Source organism: Rhincodon typus, chromosome 4 (assembly GCF_021869965.1).
Source record: "Rhincodon typus isolate 14 chromosome 4, sRhiTyp1.1, whole genome shotgun sequence".
NCBI classification, from domain to species: Eukaryota; Metazoa; Chordata; class Chondrichthyes; order Orectolobiformes; family Rhincodontidae; genus Rhincodon; species Rhincodon typus.
Genome location: NC_063335.1, coordinates 18,502,242 through 18,523,480, shown reverse-complemented (window position 1 = coordinate 18,523,480; position 21,239 = coordinate 18,502,242). Strand labels below are relative to the sequence as shown.

Here is a 21,239-nt window from a genome sequence, read left to right as displayed (position 1 = left end):
GAACATTCCAATTGCTGTGTTATCAGCCACTTTTGGTAGAAATCAGACATGAGCTGTTTTTCTCTGACCCTAATACTGCATTCTAAACAAATACTCTTCCAGCAAACATTAAGATTAATAGATATTTAGTTCTGGAGGACATATAGGCTGTCTGTCTATTCTCTTAAAAAAAAACTATGATGAGGAATCCTGTAGTAGAGGTCTTTAAAATCATGGAAAATTTGAATGGAGTGGATAGAAAGAAATTGTTTCCTCTTGTAGGGAAGAGCGTCACTCAACGTCTTCGATATAAGATAGTCTCCAGGGAATTCAAAAATCTCTTCAAATGTTGTAAGAGTGTAGAACTCATTACCACAGGGAGTAGTTAAAAAGAATAAGTGGAATCTGGGCATTTGAGTGAGAAGGTTATAACTTGTTACCATGGTAAATGAAGTTTAGACAAGATGGAAGGTGGCTCAAGTAAAGCATAAACTCTGACATGGATTGGTTTGGCCAATGGCCTATTTTTGCATTGTATTTCCTATATAATCATATCAAATGCTGCAGGTAGGTGAAAAAGGATGAAGAGGCACAGTTTGTCATTATCATGGTCACAAAGACTGTCATTTATGATTTTGCTATCGGAGGTATAAAGATGGTAACTTTTGCCCTCAGTAACGTTTTTTTTATATTCACTGCAGTTTAACAAGGTACTTGTGTATATTCCTGCATTTAGTGTGCAAAAAGTGAGAATGCACACAGCTCTTTCTGCCCAATGTAAATAGAGCTCTCAAAACTCAATAAAGGGCAATTTTGAAATGAAGGTTAATGCAAACAACGTTTATCTGAAATATAAAGTGCTGACACACTGTAAGGATGCTATGTAAACAAGTTAAGCAGAATCTAAGGAGATGCCTACCATCACATCATGGCTGCAGTGTGTACCATGTACAAGACAATAACAAAACCACATACAATTCTGAAGAGGCCGCAGGGACCATTGAAACATAAGCACAAGGCTGAATGAAAGCTTTCTTTAATAACAAAGCAGAAGTTTATTACAAAAAAGATGAAAGCAAAGAAAAAAAATCAAACCAAGCTATCTTGGTATAGAACACAGAGATCTTAAAACACCCAGCAAAACAAAGTTTCAACCTATTCCCCAAGACAGTCACTTTTTATAGTGATTCAAACCCAGAAAAATTACACGACTGTTTCAAATCTTTAAAGTTTTTAGCTTAGATTGAAAGAGCTTATATCTTCTCAGCTTCTGATACCCTGCAGATTTCTAACAAATACTCCTGATCTGGAATTTGGACAAGCTAAAATTTTTCACTGAAGTAAATTATCCCCTTAACCGCTCAGTAAACTTCCTTTCGAGGAGAGAAATTATTCTTGCTTTCAAATCCAGATTTTTTTAAACTAAACTCAATCCTTGGTTATCCAAAACCGAAAATGAACTATGGCCTTCACTGTTTCTTTCTCCTGCTGTATGCCATCTTAGTATAGATAATTTTTCATTAACACTGCAACTGTTACCTGCTCTCTAATACATACTGCATCAGTTCACTGTTCTGGAAGGACTGCCTGTCCTGGTTTTAGATTTTAAAAAAAAAAAAAAGCACCTTCACAAAAGTAACTGACATCCATATGCCATTATTTTGAAGTCCAAGCTCTAAAATTAATATTCAATATCCTTCCATCACATTTCATTCAATTAATTTTTAAGTTACTCTTGAAATTTCTTGCAAAACAACAAGATGTCATGTACTTCAGGCTCATGATTGCCATGATTCTAGCAAGAACAAAAACAAGTAAGAATTACTCAGCATTCATAATCGACATTATGTTAAACTAATGTTGTGAAGAAGGGTCACTGGACCTGAAATGTTAACTCTCCTTCCTCTCCACAACAGTTTCTGATTTTGTTTCTGATTTCCAGTATCTGCAGTTCTTTTGCTTTATGTTAAAATATATTATTGTAAAGAATGTATGTATCCCCTCCTATTCAAATATTTGTATGTAAATAATGGTTTGAGCATTGCTTAATTGATGCTGACGGGTATTTATCCTGTTCAGACAGTTTTGCAAGTTTCTAATTCCTGTGGTGTGACAATGAAATGTCATTGCCGATTTCTTTTAAAAAAAAAAAGACTAGCCATTTATAAATTTCTTTAATACCAAATCCAGTTGTCTAACTGGTCCAAAGATGTGCATGATAAAATACTGACAAATCAGCTGCAATTCAGATTTATTCTTTATTAATGTAAATTAGACAAAACAAAATTGAAAGTTAGCTATTAAAGACATTTCAGGTAGTTTTCTGTTAGTAATGAGTTTAATTGGCTGTAGTGCATAAAAATATTGAATAAATTAAATCTAATGCAAAAGCTGGCAGATTAGAGAGAAGATTCAGTTTTTTTTTGTTTACGAATCTAAACCAGTTTAACCAAAAATCTACTTGGATTTACAAAAATGCTGGAATTTTGTAAGGTTTAATATAGTAACCCACAATCATCTTCAATCACCTCAATGGTATGGAAACGCTAGTCTCATTATATTTTGCTTAAATTGGTAATATGTATGCTGTTTTATCCCTTTCTGCGTATATGTTGCACATTCATGATGCATTTATGAAAAGGATAAACTAACTTAGGTATTTAATATTTGGTATGTCATTTTTACAACTGATGGAGTAATCTTCCAAAGTTGAACCGATGATAGAATAGTATAAATGGGAAGCCATTATTCAGGAATTTATCATTTTCAGGAAAGCTAAGTATGGTAATGATCGTAAAATGACACAAACGTAGGTGGGAAGGATGATACAAAACTAGTTGGGGAGGCAAATGGTAAGGATGACACAGCGTGTCTGTAGAGATGTATAGGTAGATTAAGCAATTTGGCAAAAAGCTAGGCAGATGGAATATAATATGGGAAAATGTGAGGTTATGCACTTTGGCGAGAAGAGTAGAAGATTTGCATATTTAAATAGAGAAAGACTGCAGAAATCTATAGCATAGTGTGATTTGGGAATACAGAAAGGGGCACTCACACTCTTAGTGTATTATAGACCCCAAAACAGTCAGCAAGCAATTGAGAAGATAGACAGTCAATTCACTGAGGGATGTAAAAAATAATACAAGAGTAATGATATGTTGGGTATTAACTACCCTAACATTAATTGGGATCATCTTAATGTAGATAGATTAAGGGGCAGATTTCTTGAAATGTATTCAGGAGAGCTTTTTATATCAGCATGCTGATGGTCCTACCACAGACAGTGCAGTGCTGAACCTAATTCTGGGGAATGAAGGCAAGCAGATATTTAAGATGATGTTGGGGGACCATTTTAGTGATAGTTACTGCAATACCATTGTTTTGAGTGTGTTGCGGAAAGGGAAAAAAAAACTGGCCTGTTTTTTTCAAAAAAATGTTTTGGATTGAGAGAATGCAAATCTTACTAAAATAAGGCAGGTCATGGCCAAAGTAGACTGGGAACAGGTTCTTGAGGGTAAATCTACAGCAGAATAGTGAGAGGTGTTCAAAAAGGTACTAGAGCAAGCTCAGCCCTAACATGTTCCCTGTCGGGTGAAATGTAGGAGTAGCAAGCCAAGACAACCCTGGATCTCTGGGAAAATTCAGGACTTGATAAAAAGGAGAAGAAAGACATATGACAGGTGCAAAGGAAACAAATGCCAAGGATCTCCAAGATGCTGTAATTCTGACCATCTTCAAGAAGTTAGATAGGACCAATTATGATAACTGCATGGGTGGGCTTCCCTACTGTCCACCACAGGGAAGGTCATTGCAAACATTGCAAGAGCATCAATCATCTCCTCTCTGGCTGAAGAGCTTCTGCCAGAGTCACAATGGACATGATCTTCACAGCAACAGAAATTCAACAAAAATGCAGAGAGCAGCAGCAACCTCTGTATATGACCTCCTTTAACCTCACAAAGACTTGCATCTCTATCAACCAGGAGGAGCAATGGAGTGTCCAAATTTGGCTGTCTGCAGAAATTTGCCACCATCCTCCTCCTGGTGCATGACAACCTGAAATCTGTTATCCTGATCTAAGGATCCACCACGTACCCAATACACATGCAAACCAGAGTCATACAAGGTTGTATCTTCATGCCAATTCTCTTTTCCATCTTCCTTGCTGCACCATTCCGTCCCATATCCATGATGCTTCCTGCTGGCATGAAATTGATCCATTGGACAAGCAGAAGACTATTCAGCATGTGTGACTTCAAGTTCAGAACTAGAACTTTTGTCATTGAGCTGTGATATGCTGACAGTGCTTGACTGTGCCTGCACTGAGGCCGAGCTCCAAACCATCATCGATGCATCTACAGAAATATTTGAAAGAATGGGCTAAACTTCTTAAGGACAAAGGACCTCTACCAGCCTGCTTCCAATGCACAGCATAGTCCCTGCAATATCAAGATTCATGAGAAAGTGCTAGACAAGTTGGATCAATTCCATCTCTTAACGCGGGCAGACATCAACAATGAAATTCATCACCACCTCCAATGTGCCTGCACTGCATTTCTGCTGCCTGAAGAACAGAGTTTTTGATGACAAACATCTCAAACTTCACAGCAAGCCTAAATCTATGGGGCAGCAATGTTACCAGCAATCCTTTATGCATTGGAGACAAGGGTAATACAGATCAGACATCTCAAGCACCTTCAAAAGTATCACCAGCGATGCCTTCACAAAATCCTGTCAATTCATTGGCAGGATGGGTGCTCCAATACCAACGTCTTTTCTCAGGCCAACATCCCAGTATCAAGGCACTAGCTGCAGTTAATCAGCTGTGTTGGATGGGCTACATCATCTGCATGCCTGACATGGGCTTCTGAAACTAGTTCTGTATTCTGAGCTTTATCAGGTGGGCAGAGGAAACCCCCTTGAAGTTTTCCTGCAAAATTACTATATCCACAGTGACTCACACGAGTTAGTAGCCTAAACCTGCCTAAATTGAAGATGCATCTGTGAGCATTTTTTTTTCCTTAGTGCATCGGAGGCTGAGGAATGACCTTATAGTGGTTTATAAAATCATGAAGAACATGGATAGGGTGAATTTCCAAGATTTTTTTCCTGGGGTGGGGAAGTCCAAAACTAAAGGGCATAGGTTTAAAGTGAGAAGGGAAAGATATGAAAAGGACCTGATGGGTAACATTTTCATGCAGAGGGTGGTGCATGTTTGGAATGAGCTGCCAGAGTAAGTGGTGGAGGCTGGTACAATTAAAACGTTTAAAAGGCAGCTAGATGGGTATATGAATAGGAAGGGTTGAGAGGGCCTATTGCTAGCAAATGGGACTTGGTCAGATTGGGATTGGTCAGCATGGACAAGTTGGACCGAAGGGTCTGTTTTTGTGCTGTATGCCTCTATGACTGTAACTGTTCAAGCATCTCCAACAGACCCAAATGGAAGTGAAATGCAAACGGAAGAAAGAGTATAAGAATCCAAGCATGTCACCCACCCATTGCAAACACCACTTGCCCACCTATGGCAGGATTTGCAGATCAAGTATTGGATATTTGGTCACCTCAGGACCGTAATGCAGAGTGGAAGGAGGTCAGTCTTGATCCCAAGGGACTGTCTTTGAAGAAGTAGAAGAATTGGGGATGGGGCAGGGGAGACCTCACAACCTTTAAAAAGGTCAGCTCTTGCCAAGTCATAGATCATAGAATCCCTCCAGTGTGGAAACAGGCCATTTGGTCCAACAAGTCCACACCGCCCCTCCGAAGAGCTTCCCACCCAGATCCATTCCCATTCCCTATAATCTGGCATTTCCCATATCTAATCCACCTAATTTACACATCCCTGGATACTATGGGCAATTTAGCATGGCCAATCCACCTAACCTGCACATCTTTGAACTGTGGGAGGAAACCGGAGCACCTGGAGGAAACCCACGCAGACACAGGGAGAATATGCAAACCCCACACAGACAGTTGCCCGAGGGTGGAATCGAACCTGGGTCCCTGGCGCTGTGAGGCAGTAATGCTAACCATTGAGCCACTGTGCCACCCTTCAATGTCACAACATTCAAGGCTGTGTGTTAAGTGCAAGATCGTGGGGACTGGTGTGGACATAATCATCTTTATTGGTGCAGACTTGATGACCCAGAGAATCTATTTTGTACTGTATGATTCAACAAATGCTGGCCTTGCCTGCGATGCCTGGATCTCATGAAGGAATATAAAGAAAAAGAATATTTTGCAATAATTGTGCTAACTTCACTTCCTCCGTGATTATTTTAACTTGATGTCCCTTCTTCAATGCCTCCTCCAGCAAAAGTATTTCCTCCATTCATCCAAAAGAAACTCTTTTTCAGTTTGAAGAAAATTATTATTTATTAACTGCTTAGTATTCTGCCCTTCAGTGAAAATAGGTTCAGTATCTCTCATCATCCTTGTAATGATGGTTTAACGTGCTTATTGTTCTCTTTCTGAATGAGACTATAATACCATTTTATAATGCAACGTGCACAATGTACATTGTACTGTTACTGTGCACATTTCTTATTGCTTCTTTTTAATTTTGTACAGTTTCTTGGATATTAGTCAGAGGTAGGAATCTATGGTTTTTCTTTTTCTCACAAAGACCTACAAATTCTGATACTAATTAGAACTTTCAAACTGCATAAATCGGCTAATTCAGTGCAACCTGGAGATTTCCTTGTTAACGGGCTGTTCAGTGGATAAACTTATTGAATTATGAAGTGAGTGAAGTTGAAGCTGCTGCTTCTCCTTTTAAGGCTTACTGAGTTTTACTTCCTCATAAATTGCAAAGTTAGATTTATCTCTGAAATTGAATGTAAAGAAGAAAAGAATGATTGAATCAACACTTTTGACTGATTTTGTTTTTAAAATTCTAGCGCCATGCGTGTGTTACTTTCCAAACTCCCAAGACCATGGATTGTGGATGAGAAAAAGGATGATGGATATACTGCTCTGCATTTAGCAGCACTTAACAATCATGTTGAAGTGGCAGAATTACTGGTACATCAGGTATGACCTTGCCTTGGAGTTTTATGTTCTGAAATGTTTGTTTTATGATGCCAAAAAGCTGCTGCATGTGAAGGAGGACAGTTCATACCTGCAGATTCATTAATCTCATGATGTGTTGTTAACCCTAGCTGTATTACTATAAACCTATATAATAACATTATATAGCTTAGAGCTCTAAATTTTGGAACAAGACAGTTGAAAGCAGTATGGCATCACAGTAGAATGAAATGTTAATCTGTTGAGATATTTCCAATTGTTGTGACTGCTGCATTTTTCTAGTGTAATGTTTGTACCATTGGTAGTTAGACTCTGGGGGAACTTCTTGAAATGTGGAGGCTGAAGGTGGATTGATATTGAAGGACTGTTCTTGCAGGAGTGATGTGAAGGTGTCATTCTAGGTCTATTGCTGGAAATTCTTGTCTACGAGAAGCTGATATTTTAGATTTATTTGCCACTAAATTGTTTTTTTTTAATTTAACCTTTTTCTTTTAATGAATCTGTTCAGTGATGTTATCACACCCTGGAGTAAGTGGGACCTGAACCGGAGCCCACTAGTCCAGGGGTAGGGACACCACTACTATACCACAGAAGAGCTCAAGAAGCCACTTTGTCTATTGACCGTGCAGTATTTTCACCTGAGTTCCTTTATTCCTAGGGCTCCTCTTCCAATGATGAACCCTTCACTGCTGTTAGATAATTGACATGATCCATCAGTCAGGTCACAATGTTTAAGTATTTGATGCATTTTTGTTTTAGGGCAATGCTAACCTGGATATCCAGAATGTAAACCAGCAAACTGCATTGCATCTCGCTGTTGAGCGTCAACACACTCAAATTGTTCGGGTAAGATCATCTGTTCAAATGCAAAATAATTTGTGTAAAACGTGATATATGGATAATTAGTTGACTTGAGGGAAAGCTGTGTGTGTTGAAGCAAAAAAAATGCACGTTTGAATGCTCAGTGCCTCATTCTGTAACAATGTAATTGAAACAAATTTTTAGTTGCATAACTGCTTAATATTTTGTGACACTTTGTTATTCACTTAGAATATGATTGAAACTGTACAAAGTTTCCACTTGAGCCTTGATTAAGAGGGCTAATAATCGTCCAATTTAGAGTTGAGAAAAAATGGCATTTTTGAACAAGTTGCTCTTTGTGAGGAAAGATGATAACCATTAGAATTTCATTTTTTAAAGCTACTGGTTCGTGCTGGTGCAAAATTGGACATCCAGGATAAAGATGGTGACACGCCTCTCCATGAAGCCCTGCGACACCATACCTTATGTCAGCTCCGTCAACTGCAGGATATGCAGGATGTGGGAAAAGTTGATAGTGGCTGGGAGCCCTCCAAGAACACAGTAAGTATATTTTATTCCGTAACTGTAAGTTCTATGACATACAATGTGCATCTCTATATATGTTTCACATGGATATAAATGGCTGTTCTGCGTATACAATACTTGTAGCAAAAGTGATGTCGGCACAGTCCTACTTGGGACTACTGGGCTGCTGTCTCGTTATAGAAGTGGAGAGGTTTAGAAGGAGTGTCTTTCATGGTAGCCTCAGCCAGTGCAGGAATTGAACCTGTAGCATGCCCTGAATTTCCTATTGCTTGGCATTCCAATAAACCGCCTTGCCCCCATTCTAACATTTCCATCCTGGGCTGGCTGCAAAGTTTCAAAAAACTCGACACAAGCTGGAGGAACAGTACTTCGTTTTCTGCTCACACACTTTACAGCCCTCCAGCCACAACATTGAGTTCAACATCTTCAGAGGATGGCTTCATCCCTCCATATTGACAGCAACCATTGTACTTAAGCTGCACTGTCCTGCCACATCCTGTCCAATAGCCTGGGTACTATGATTGGAATGCCACTGCAGTTCCTTTATTAACTTCTGATCTTGAAGCCACTACTGCACATGAAGTTTGGAGACCCACACAGTGGGGGGGGAAAAAGAAATATTAGTGGGAGCCCTGATTGCAAATCCCCATCACCACCACCCAAAAATAAGTATATTGCTGGCTTTTCGCTCAGCAAAGGCAACCTATTTTCTCCTCTTTGCCAATGATTTACACATTATCAATGTGATCAATTACTAACAATATGAATATCCATCAAGGAAATCTGCATCAATGGCCGTTGGTTCTGTGGGTTCTTGCATGGCTGATGAGCTGGATTCTAGACCTTCATCTCTGACCACACAGTTGGCAGTTGTTTCCAGGAGATGGAATTGAAGCTTGACCTTGAACTCACTGGCATTCCTTTCTGGAGTTACTTTTCTGTACTTCCTTTCGCCCACCGGTTTAAAAAATTGGGTCCCTTCATAGAGCAGCTTCCTCCAAGTCAGTTTGTTTTGAATGAGTGTCTCCCATACATTGATGGTTATGTTGCATTTCTGGAGGAAACCTTCACAGAGTCATTGAAATGCTTCCTTTGTCCTCCTTTTGCCTTCCTTGAGCTGAACGAAGATCACTGCTTTGGCAGTCGAAACTCGGGCATCTTAATCATGTGACCCCAGCAGAGCTGGTTTCAGATAATCACGGTCTTAATGCTGGTGCTATCGGCTGCATCAAGGACACTGATGTTAGTACACCTGCCCTCCCAGATACAGAGAATCAGTCTCAAATAATGTCGATGGTATTTCTTAAAGGCCTTGAGGTGGCGTCAATACATAGTCTAAGTATTGGAGTCATATGGAAGAGTCAGAAAGATGACTGCCGTATTGGCATGGATGTCATGGTCATTGAAGATGCTCATCCTTAGGCATCCGAAGGCAACCTTTGCAGATTGGATATGATGTTGAAACTCTATATCAATGTCAGCCTTAGTTTCCAGGTAGTGGAAATGTTTGGGAGGATTTCTCTGTCAATCTTAATGGAGGGACAGAGCTGAACTTCACCTGGGAGGTTGGTAAAGGATTTGAGTCTCCTTGAGGTTGAGGCTGAGACCAATTTTTCGTTATGCTTCTGTGAATGCATCAAGTGAGGCTTGAAGATTCTCTTCCAAGGGACCGGAGATGCCATCTGTGTGCTATAATTTCCCAAGTGAGGTTGGTGGGTGTTTTTGTCTTGGATTTCAACCAGTTGATGCTGCAAGATTTTCCACCCATCCTGTCTGCACCACGAGGAAGCTTGTTCTTAACAAGGTGAAAAATGATGGTAACGAAGATGGAAAAAAGGATGGAGGCGATATTACAACCCTACTTGACTACTGCCTTGACCTCAAGAATTCTGTCATATTACCGTTGGTGGAGACTGTCACTAGCATGTTGTCATGGAGGAGAGAGAGGATGTTGATGTATTTCTCTGGATAACAGGCCTTTGACAGGTCTTCCATAACACTTGAAGATTGCCTGAGTCAAAAGCTTTGTTTAAATCGGTGCGGGGCACATAGATTGGTTGATGTTGTTCGTGGTATTTCTGTTGGAGTTGCTGGGCAGTGAGAATCAGGCTTGGTCAGAAACTACACCAGCTTCAAGAAAGATTTCCTCAAAGACTGGGAGAAGATGCCTGATGAGGGTTTGGTAATTATCTTCCTGGTGTTGGAGAGTAGGGAGATTCTTCAGTAATTCCATAGCCCACTATTTCTCCTTTCTTGAAGACAGTGGAAATGGCAGCAGCCCTGAGATCAGCAGGGATTTCTCCTGTGTCCCAGATTTTTAGGAACAGTTGATGGAGACGATGGGTAAACTCTGCTCCTCCACGTTTGAAAATTGTTGTTTGATTCCTGTCTACTCCTACAGCTTTACCATCGATCATGTGTCTATTGATAGGTTCAACTTCTGCTACACAAGGTGGGAGTCCAAGTTCACCTTCAGTGAGAGTCAGCGAATTTCTTCAAACACCGCCTCTTTTAACGATTGCATCGCAGTTAGGAGTGCTTTGAAGTGTTCTGTCCATTTGAGGCTGATGTTGATTTTTACTGATCATCACACTGATCATTTATACACTTTCTACTCTAGCCTGATCTTTAATGATCAGAGGTATAGATAGAGTAGACAGCCAGAGACTTTTTCCTAGGGTGGAAGTAGCTATTGCGAGGCGGCATAGTTTTAAAGCGAGTGGAAGTAGATATAGGGGAGACATCAGAGGTAGGTTCTTTACTCAGACAGTGGTCGGGGCGTGGAGTGCATTGCCGGAGAGGGTAGTGGAATCGGCCTTGTTAGGGGCATTTAAGCGGCTATTAGATAGGCATATGGATGATAATATAAGGTAGGGGTGGAGGTTAGATAGACCTTAAGATTAGTGTAAAGGTTCGGCACAACATCGTGGGCCGAAGGGCCTGTACTGTGCTGTGCTGTTCTATGTTCTAGTCTACTCAGTGGACAAAACTACCTTTGTTCTTTCTTGCAGGTGGATGAGATATTAGTAAGGTTTAATGTAGTGTTTTTAAAATCCTAGCAATATGTTTTCCGTTCACAAATAGGAATAGTAATGTTTGACGTAGAGAAATACCGTTTTGAATATCATACAGATTGTTCTCAGATAATGTTATAACAGGCTTTCAGAAGAAAGAATCTGTTTACAATTATCTGGTTAAACAAATAACACTTAAACATAAATAGAAGTTACTTCAGGCAAAAATTAATTCCAAGCTGAATGAAACAAAAACAGAAGTTGCTGGAAAAGCTCAGCAGGTCTGGCAGCATCTGCGGAGAGAAATCAGAGCAATGTTTCGGGTCCAGTGACCCTTCCTGAGAACTGATGGTAGCTGGTTTATATACAGAAGATAGGGTGGGTGGGTGGGTGGGTTAAAGAGTAAACAATAGGTGGGGATAGAGCCCAGAGAGAGAGAAGCAGTTGGACAGACAAAGGAGTGGATAATGATCCAGCTGGGATGGTGAACAGCTGTTAATGGAGACTGGTAGTGGGTAATGGCAGACTATGTGACAACAAGGCCTGGTGTGTGAGGTTGGAGGCTCGGACATGGGAGAGTTCAGGGCCTAAAATTATTGAACTTGATATTGTGTCCAGAAGGCCGCGGGGTTCCCAAGCGGAAAATGAGGTGTTCTTTCAGCTTGCGTTGAGCTTCACTGGAACACTGCAGCAAGCCTGAGACAGAGGTATTGGCCAGGGAACAGGGTGGTGTGTTGAAGTGGCAGGCAACTGGAAGTGCAGGGTCTATTTTTGTGGGCAGAACGTAGATGTTCTGCAAAATGGTCACCCAGTCTATGCTTCGCTTCCCCAAGTAGAGGAAACCACGTTGTAAGCAGCAATGCAATAGACTAGATTGTGTCAAAGTGCAGGTAAAGTGCTGCTTCATCTGGAAGGTATGTTTGGGCTCTTGGATACTGAGGAGGTAAATGGGCAAGTGTTACACCTTCGGCAGTGGCAGTGGAAGGTGCCATGGGGTTGTGAGGAAGTGTTGAGAGTGAAAGAAGTGTGGACCAGGATGTCCTCAAGGGAAAGACCCCTGTGGAAGGCTGACAAGGGAGGGGAGGGAAATATGTGTCTGGTAGTGGCATCTCGCTGGAGGTGGCAGAAATGGCAGCTGATGATCTGGACGTGGATGCTGGTGGGATAGTAGGTGAGGACGAGGGGAACCCTATCACTATTGTGGGAAGGAAGAGAGGGAGTGAGCGTGGAAGTGCAGGAGATGAGTCGGACCCGGTTGAGGGCCCTGTCAACAAGGGTTCTGGGGAATCCTCAGTTGAGAAAGAAAATGGACATTTTGGAGGCGCCCTTGTTGAAGTTGGCCTCATCTGAACATATGTGATGGAGACAGAGGAACTGAAAGAATGGAATGGAGTCTTTACAGGACGCAGGGTGTGAGGATGTGTAGTCCAGGTAGCTGAGGGACTCGGGCTTATGGTGGATATTAGTGGCCAGTTTATCCTCAGAAATGGAAACAAATATCAAGGAAGGGAAAGGAGGAGTCAGACCCATACTGGCCAAGTGCGTCGGATTCTAGCCACGAGTTGAACGCATTGCATTCTGACTGGAAGCTTGCGTGGCAGTTTCTGTTTTAGGGGCGGCACGGTGGTTCAGTGGTTAGCAGTGCTGCCTCACAGCGCTGGAGACCTGGGTTCGATTCTGTCTGTGTGGGTTTCTACCGGGTGCTCCGGTTTCCTCCCACAGTCCAAAGATGTGCAGGTTAGGCGGATTGGCCATGCTCAATTGCCCATAGTGTTCAGGGATGTGTAGATTACGTGGGTTATAGGTCTGGGTGGGATTCTCCTGAGGGTTGGTGTGGACTTGTTGGGCCGAAGGGCCTGTTTTCACACTAGAGATTCTATGATTCTATATACTCTGCTATGACTGTTAGACTGAGTTGACACCTGAAGCTAGAGGATTTTTATTTGTAATTTACATGTAATTGGATATATCTTTGACTTACTTTAATAATTTTAGAAGCTCTACGTGCAAAGATTTTTTTTTTAAAAAAAGAACGTCTCCAAAAATATAGCATTTTGATCATTTGGGTGTGTCTTGTACAAATCTGTAATACATTCCTTTTTTTTCAGTTACTTATGGGTCTTGGAACACAGGGAGCAGATAAGAAGAGTGCTGCTTCTATTGCTTGCTTCCTAGCTGCAAATGGAGCAGATCTTGCTATTCGCAACAAGAAAGGACAGTCACCGCTTGATCTTTGCCCTGATCCAAACCTCTGTAAAGTGCTTGCAAAATGTCATAAGGAGAAAGTCAGGTCTGTATGCCAGTATTCGTTCAGCACTGTTGATGTTGCAGGCTAAATTAATTTTGTCAACTCATCGTGTACTAATTTTTAATATTGGTGAAGCTTAACTTGAAAGGGTTAATGTCTGTTTATTTTTAAATGCTCGTTTTAGCACCTTTTAGCAAATGTAAATTGTTTAGTGAGCAGTAAATACACCTGGTGGTAGTGAGTGAAGTACTTAATAACAAAGATGAAGATAGTTCATGGCGCAGAAGGTTTGCTAAGTAGGAAATTTTCAGTTTTGCACAGGTCATTTAGCAGAAAGTGGGGAAAGGCTGTGCATAGGAGTATAGGAAAATATATAGGATATATGTTCTTGTATACTTATTGTCATAACAGCATAAGCTGTCATAGCTTTTTGCATTGTCTTTAGATTCCACGTTCTGGTTGCATTTTTTGAAGTCTCGGTAACCATTAGTACGTGCCTCAGAGAAACTAAGGGGGGTAAAAAGGGATTTTTGTGTGCAGAATATTTTTGAGAGAATTGTGCCCAGTGGATTAATGCAGTGACGTGCTGAAGTATGCAAACCTGGAATGGTCTCAGGTTTGACCTCTGAACTATGCTGAATTAACTAATCTTATGAGATAATAGACATTCTGCAATTGAAGGGTGTATGCCTACGATGGGGAGTGGAAAATTAACCTCCTGTGGTTGCTGATGATTCCTACAACTTCTGTTTGCTTCTGTCTGGTGTGTGGTCCTTTCAAGATTGTAGTGCAGAAGTTTAATTGCTTGTGTGCATTTTAGCAGAAATGTTGCGTGTTCCTGGCTTGTCCACTCAGTGATTATCCATAATGCCAAAATTATCACCATACATGTGTAAATACAGCTCTTGAGTCAGCTGACTGTGACCGCAGGAAGTATCTGCGAATGTATCAATGATATCAGAGCATTCCATGCAGACTGATACCATCATCAGTGCAAGCATGGCTGGCAAGGTGGAAACTGGGGTCTGACATGATCAGAGGCAAGGGCTGGTTCTGTGACTGGGATCGGTGGGAGGTCCTGCATTGGGAACGGGTGAACAATTTGTCCATTTCATCAATTAGATTTTATTTTTCAAAATTATTCAAAAATCTGATGAACTTTTCTAAACACACACATCCTGTAATGCCATCTTTAAAACTGGCTGCTGCTTTCCATTGCTTACCAGTGACATCAGTGTGCTCTTTGCACCATCAACAGGTGGCGTTTATGTGAATCACAGTCATGTGAACTGGGCAGATAACAATCCTGATTGCTACATGTCCATGTATCTGTACAGCAAAGTGGGAACACTGCTGATGACTCAGTTGGAAGTATGCATGTCGAGGTTCCCAAATAACTGAAAGCCACTTGTACCACACTACCTGCAGCTACCTTCAAAAGGGATGGGGTCAGGAGATTGAGAATAGGAAAGTGCTTTTCAGCAATCCTTCAATGTCACTTGAATTTGAGGATTTGATTTTAATATTAACTCTCAACAAGGAGCTGATAAATAAATGTTAAATAAATGTTTTCTGTATTTTAGTGGGCAGGTTGGATCACGTAGCCCATCTATGATTAACAATGACACAGAGACTTTGGAAGAATGCATGGTTTGTTCAGATATGAAACGTGACACTTTGTTTGGACCTTGTGGACACATTGCGACTTGCTCTCTCTGTTCACCACGTGTTAAAAAATGCCTCATCTGTAAGGACCAGGTTCAATCGCGAACAAAGGTAAAAAAAAAAAAAAAATCTGCCCTTTTCTTTACAGTTGCATCTTTCTTTGCCATCTTGTTTCTCAATTAGATTTTCTTGGACCTTCAATTCTTGACCTTTCACAGACCTAATTAAGCCCCACCATTGGTACTCTGAATTAAGCCTTTCTGCTGCTTGGATTGGGATTATATATTTTGTTGGAATAAATTAAACACTGTCCATTCTTTCCTGAATAAGTATTCACTTTTGCTGTTTTCTGTCTTCTGCCTCCATCTCCCTGTTTTGTATTTTATTTTCCTAAATGTGCATCAAGTTGAAATTTTGTAGTATTAATGTATTAGCGGTTTTGGTTTAGCAAGCTGCACAACTTAAGTTGTTCATTTTATTAACCTGAACTGCATGTACTTTTTCATCTACTTGTACTTGTAACCTTTTTTTAATCACGTAAGCTAGTAAGATTGTTTGGAATTGTCATAGAGAAATGCAAAATAGGAACAGAAGTAGACCAGTTGGCTTCTCAAGTCTGTTCCATCATTCCAGGTGATTGTGGTTGATCTATTTATGTTTCAAATTTCACATCCTTAGCTACCCTGAAAATCTTTTAAGATTCTTATTAGGAAAGAGAATCAATGTTTAATGACCCCACCTCCACTACCTTCTCAGGCAGAGAGTTCCAAAGAATTTCTCCTCATTTCTGCCTTAAAAGATCGAATCCTAATTTTAAAATAATGTCTACAGTTGCAGACTGGCCCACAAGCGGAAACATCTTTTCCAGATCTGCCTTGTCAAGACATTCCAAATCTTCTAAACGTCAATCAAATCACACCTTTGAAACTCCAGTGAAAATAAACCCATCTGTCCAACCTATCCTCCTAAGATAACCAACTCAATCCCGGAATCAGTGAAGTAAATGTGCTCTGCACCATCTCCATTTAGCCTCTTCCTTGCATAAGGGGACCAAAACTACATACAGTAATCAAGATGTGGTCTCGCCAATTCCCTGTATAGCTGAAGGGTACCATCCTTACCTTCACGTTCAGTTCTTCCCGTAATGAATGATAGTATCCCATTCTTGATTACATGCTGTACCTACATACTGACTTTGTGATTCATGCACTAGAACACCCAAGTCCTGCTACACCACAGAGTTCTGCAATGGTTTTCATTTTAACTAATACTGTGCTGTTTAATTCTTCTTGCAAACTTTACATTTTCGCACGTTATACTCCATTTACCAGATTTTCGCCACTCAGTCAGCCTATTTATATCCATTTACAGTTACCTTATGTCTTCACAGCAAACTTTCCTACCTATCTTGATATCATCGGTTCTTTAGCGACTGTGCTTTCACTCCCATCATCTAAGTATATATTTTGCATTCTTTTCCTGACCTGCATTATTTTTTCATGCGATCAGTAACATTGTTTTAATCTGACAATTGCAAGATTTATTGCTATAATATTTTGAGCAAATTTACAATGAAAGAAATTCCAGTTAAATCGTGATTTTTCAAAATAACGTGAAGTGTATTTAATTACCCACAGATTGAGGAGTGCGTGGTATGTTCTGACAAGAAGGCAGCAGTCCTTTTTCAGCCTTGTGGTCATATGTGCGCCTGTGAGAGTGAGTGAAATAAATATTAATTCATATGTCAGATTTCTAGCAACTGCAGTGTTTTGCTTTTATCAAACCATAATGCTTTGGATTGACATCTTCTACTGTTTATATGCTACCATAGATGTAAACTAAACTATATCTGGAATATTCTGCCTTTTCACTGAAATTTTAAATTGCCAGAAAAATTCTGAGGTATGATCGTAGCAATGTTCACATCTCTCAAACAAAAATAGATGAATGTGTATTGTCAGCCATGACTCTACTGAAAGCACCCTTACCTGGGAACGTTGTAGATTTGAATTCTGCTCCAGAACTTGAGCCCAACAATCTTGGTTATCATTCCATTGTAGTACTGAGAGACAGCTACACTATTAGAGGTGCTGTCTTTTAGATAAGGTGTTCAGCTGAGACCCTGTTTGTTCTCTCAGTTCCTGTGGTAAAAATATGAAGAAGAGCTGGGACGTTCCCCATGGCGTCTCGGTTGATATTTATCCTTGAATCAACATCACAAAATCACATGATTGGATCATTAAAATATTGCTCTTTGTGACAGTTTGCTTTGCCCAAATTGACTGCTACATTACAACAGCAACTCCAAAGGTGGTACTTAGGGTGTAAAGATCTTTGTGGCATCCAGTAATCACAAAAAGCAGTATTTAAATACAATTCTTTTTGATTTTTTAAAATATCCACAGATTGTGCAAGCTTGATGAAAAAGTGTGTACAGTGCCGGGCTGTCGTAGAGCGAAGAGTGCCTTTTATTATGTGTTGTGGTGGGAAAGGTACGGAAGATTCCAATGATGATCTTAGTGAGTGACTTCTTACCACAATCCATTTTTTTTTTTATTTTCTTATGATTTTCATTGCATCTAAATCTAGATTTTTTTTTTTTTTTTTTTTCCCCCCCAGCATGATGTATACATGAGCCTTGGTTTGTGCAATTAATCGCATTTTCACTTGTGTGACAGCTTACGTACTTGTAAAAATATATATGTAAGATCACCTTGGAACTATATTGCCAATACTGACTTTGGAGCTATATTGCCATTTCTTTACTGTTACTGAGTCAAAATCCTGGAACTCCCCATCGCCGGCCATCCGCCCCCCCGCCCACCCACCCACCCCACTGACAGCATTGTGAGTGTCCTACGCCTGGTGACCTACAGCGATTCAAGAAGGCATCTTGCCATCAACTTCTCAAGGAGAGTAAAGGATAGGCAGTAAATACTGGCTTAGCCAGCGATGCTCACGTTCATGAATGAATCAAGAGAAAAAAACTGGGTTACTTTTTTTAATGAATGGTTTAAAAAAAATTAGAGTTTGGGGAAACAGAATTAATACTCTTTTCAACAACAGGAAGAGAAGACTGGAATTAGCTTGTTTGCATACATAATAAATTAAAGTTGTAAGGGTTTACCAAATTGCCTTAAAAATGAAGTGTTTTTTGTTAAGTTATGAATGGAGTTTAATCTGGATAAGTGACATTCATTGTTGAGAAATGGCCCATTGTACAAGCATTTACACTGGAAGGAATTGGATGAGGGGAATTTTTTATAATGAAACATAATGTATTTAATTTTTACGTGGGTGTTATACAAAATTGTCGAGATTAAAGTTAACAAATTTGAAAGGCATGTACATGAAGCTTCTTCAAATTGAGACAAGCAAGCAAAAGTCATGAAAATTTGACAAATGTTTTAAACGTTACACCTTAACTATCAACAATAGTCAGTGATAGATGGAAGCTGAGAGGTGACCTAATAGAGATTTATAAAGTCATGAGGGGTATGAATAAGGTAAATAGACAAGGTCTTTTCCCCAGGGTGGGAGAGTCCAAAACTGGAGGCCATAGGTTTAAGGTGTAAATCAAAAGATTTAAAAGAGCCCTAATGGGCAACTTTTTCACGCAGAGCGTAGTGTGTATATGGAATGCGCTGCCAGAGGAAGTGGTGGAGGCTGGTACAGTTACAACATTTAAAAGGCAGCTGGATGGGTCCATGAATAGGAAGGGTTTAGAGGGATATGGGCCAAATGCTGGCAAATGGGACTCGATTTATATAGGATATCTGGTTGGCATGGACAAGTTGGACCAAACGGTCTGTTTCTGTCCTTTATATCTCAATGACTTGAAGTGTGAGGCCATGCATCTTGGTTGGAAAAATAGAAAGGTGACCTATTATCTAAATTAGGAGAGACTTCAGGGTGCTCTGGTGCAGAGGGATCTGGGTGTCCTCATTCATGAGCCACAAAAAACTAGCATGCAGGTACAGCAGATAATAAAGAAAGCGAATGGAATGTTGGCTTTTATAGCTGAAAGAATACAAAGGTAAGGAAATATTGTTGCAACTATACAAGGCATTGGTGAGATCGCACCTGGAGTATTGTGCACAGTTTTGGTCCCTTCATTTGAGAAAGGATGTGGTGTTATTGGAGATAGTTCAGAGGAAGTTCACTAGATTAATCTCAGAGATGAGGGGTTTGTTGTATGAAAAGAGACTGAACAGTTTAGGCCTATGCTGTCAGGAATTTGGAAAAATGAGGGGAGATTAAATTGAGGTATTCAAGATGATAAAAAGTATAGATAAAATAGATGTGGAGCAGATGCTCCCTCTTGTGGGGTATTCTAGGACAAGGGGTCATAGCTTTAGGATAAGGGGTAGCAAATTTAAAATAGAGTTGAGGAGAAACTACTCCCAAAGGGTTGTGAATCTGTGGAAGTCACTACCCCAAAGTGCTGTGGATGCTGAGACAGTGAGTAAATTTAAGGAGGTGTTAGATTTTTAGTTGGTAATGGGTTGAAAGATAATGAGGAGATCGCAGGACAATGGAGATGAGAAGTATATCAGCCATGATCGAATGGCAGAGCAGACTTTGGGCGAAATGGCCTAATTCTGCCCCTGTATCGTATGAACCAAGATAATGTGATATGTACTCTTGGTGCGTGATACTCAGTATTTACACATACAGGACTGTACCTATACATTTAGTTTGATTAACTACATACTCCAGTAAACATCTGATAATTTCAAATAATTTTCTATTGCATAAGAAGCTATTGAGTAATTTACTGTGAGTAAATACATGTTTAATAATAATCTCTGCTTAACATCTTAGGCTTCACTTTACCAAAATGTGCCACTCCTTGTGAGAATTGTACTTGAGATCTTGAGTCCCACACGAGTCTCTCATCCCCTGCAGCAAATCTCCTGGATTGTATACCCAGTCTGGTCAAACTGCTGTTATTGCCATAAATTACAAGCTGCTACTATTTTGGTCAAGAATTACATGATGTACTATATTGTTTGTCATGTGGAGTTTTCCACTGTTTTCCTTGTCGGTAGATTCATTCAGCATTCATTTTATTCAACTACTTTTGGCCAGAAATCACTGTTATGCTTCTCCTGAAGTGCTTCATGAAGTCTTTCTAAAGATTAATAATTATGAAATATATGAACACAAATCATTGGCATCTTTTCACTTGAGTGCCACCTCTGATTCAACAGCATTGACAACAGATTGTATTTTTACACCATGACATAGCAAAATGCCTCACTGGATAGTTTCTTTATTCATTCGCTGGCGTTGCTGGCTAGATCAGTATTTGTCGGCCATTTCTCACTGCCCTTGAGAAGATGTTGGTCACCCGCATACTTAACTCATTACATTTTGGGTGGGGTTGATTTGCCCACAGTACTGTTAGAAAGGAAATTCCAGAACAGTGCAGGAATGGTGGCATTGTTTCCAATCAGAATGATAAATGGCTTGAATGGTAACTTGCAGGTGATGTGACCTTGTCCTTCTAGATGGTAGAGGTTGAGGGTTTGAAAGATGCTAAGGAACTGAGATTTCTGAGACTAAGATATTGAGTTCATACCTTGTTAAATGGTGGTTAATCTGTAGTTGTAGAATCTTTTAAAAATTTGTCAGTATTCGCAAAAAAAATCACTTCTCTCTTGCGTAACTAAGTACTTCAAAATTAACTAATAACGTTTTAGAGAGCACTTTGTCCAACTCTCAAAAAACACTAGTTATACATGATGTAGTCACAACTTGACTTGTATTTTTCAGGTGGCCATCTTCTAGACAAAAGCCGAGCAAACTGTTCATTTTAACAGGTCCTTTAGATGGAAATAATGTTGGAAGATCACATTTTTTAAGTCACTCAATTTCATATTTCATTAGATTGGGTTTGGGCAACTTTCTCGGGTATTTTGCTAGATTTATATATTTTTGCCTGTCAAATCTTGATT

General features: G+C 40.0%; 1 protein-coding gene across 2 annotated transcripts in view; it reads left to right on the top strand.

Annotated features, from left to right (window-relative positions):
- The window catches only part of mib1 (MIB E3 ubiquitin protein ligase 1), a 140,018-nt gene that overhangs the window by 111,886 nt on the left and 6,893 nt on the right, over positions 1-21,239 (top strand). The window contains exons 13-19 of one of the 2 annotated variants that reach the window (XM_048595680.1): positions 6,876-7,008; positions 7,765-7,851; positions 8,206-8,367; positions 13,475-13,656; positions 15,198-15,390; positions 16,917-16,995; positions 17,685-17,771. In XM_048595680.1, coding sequence (XP_048451637.1) covers positions 6,876-7,008; positions 7,765-7,851; positions 8,206-8,367; positions 13,475-13,656; positions 15,198-15,390; positions 16,917-16,995; positions 17,685-17,771 — 923 coding nt within the window. Of the gene's footprint in view, positions 1-6,875; positions 7,009-7,764; positions 7,852-8,205; positions 8,368-13,474; positions 13,657-15,197; positions 15,391-16,916; positions 16,996-17,684; positions 17,799-21,239 lie in introns of both variants that reach the window. The other variant, XM_048595679.1, reaches the window with a different exon arrangement.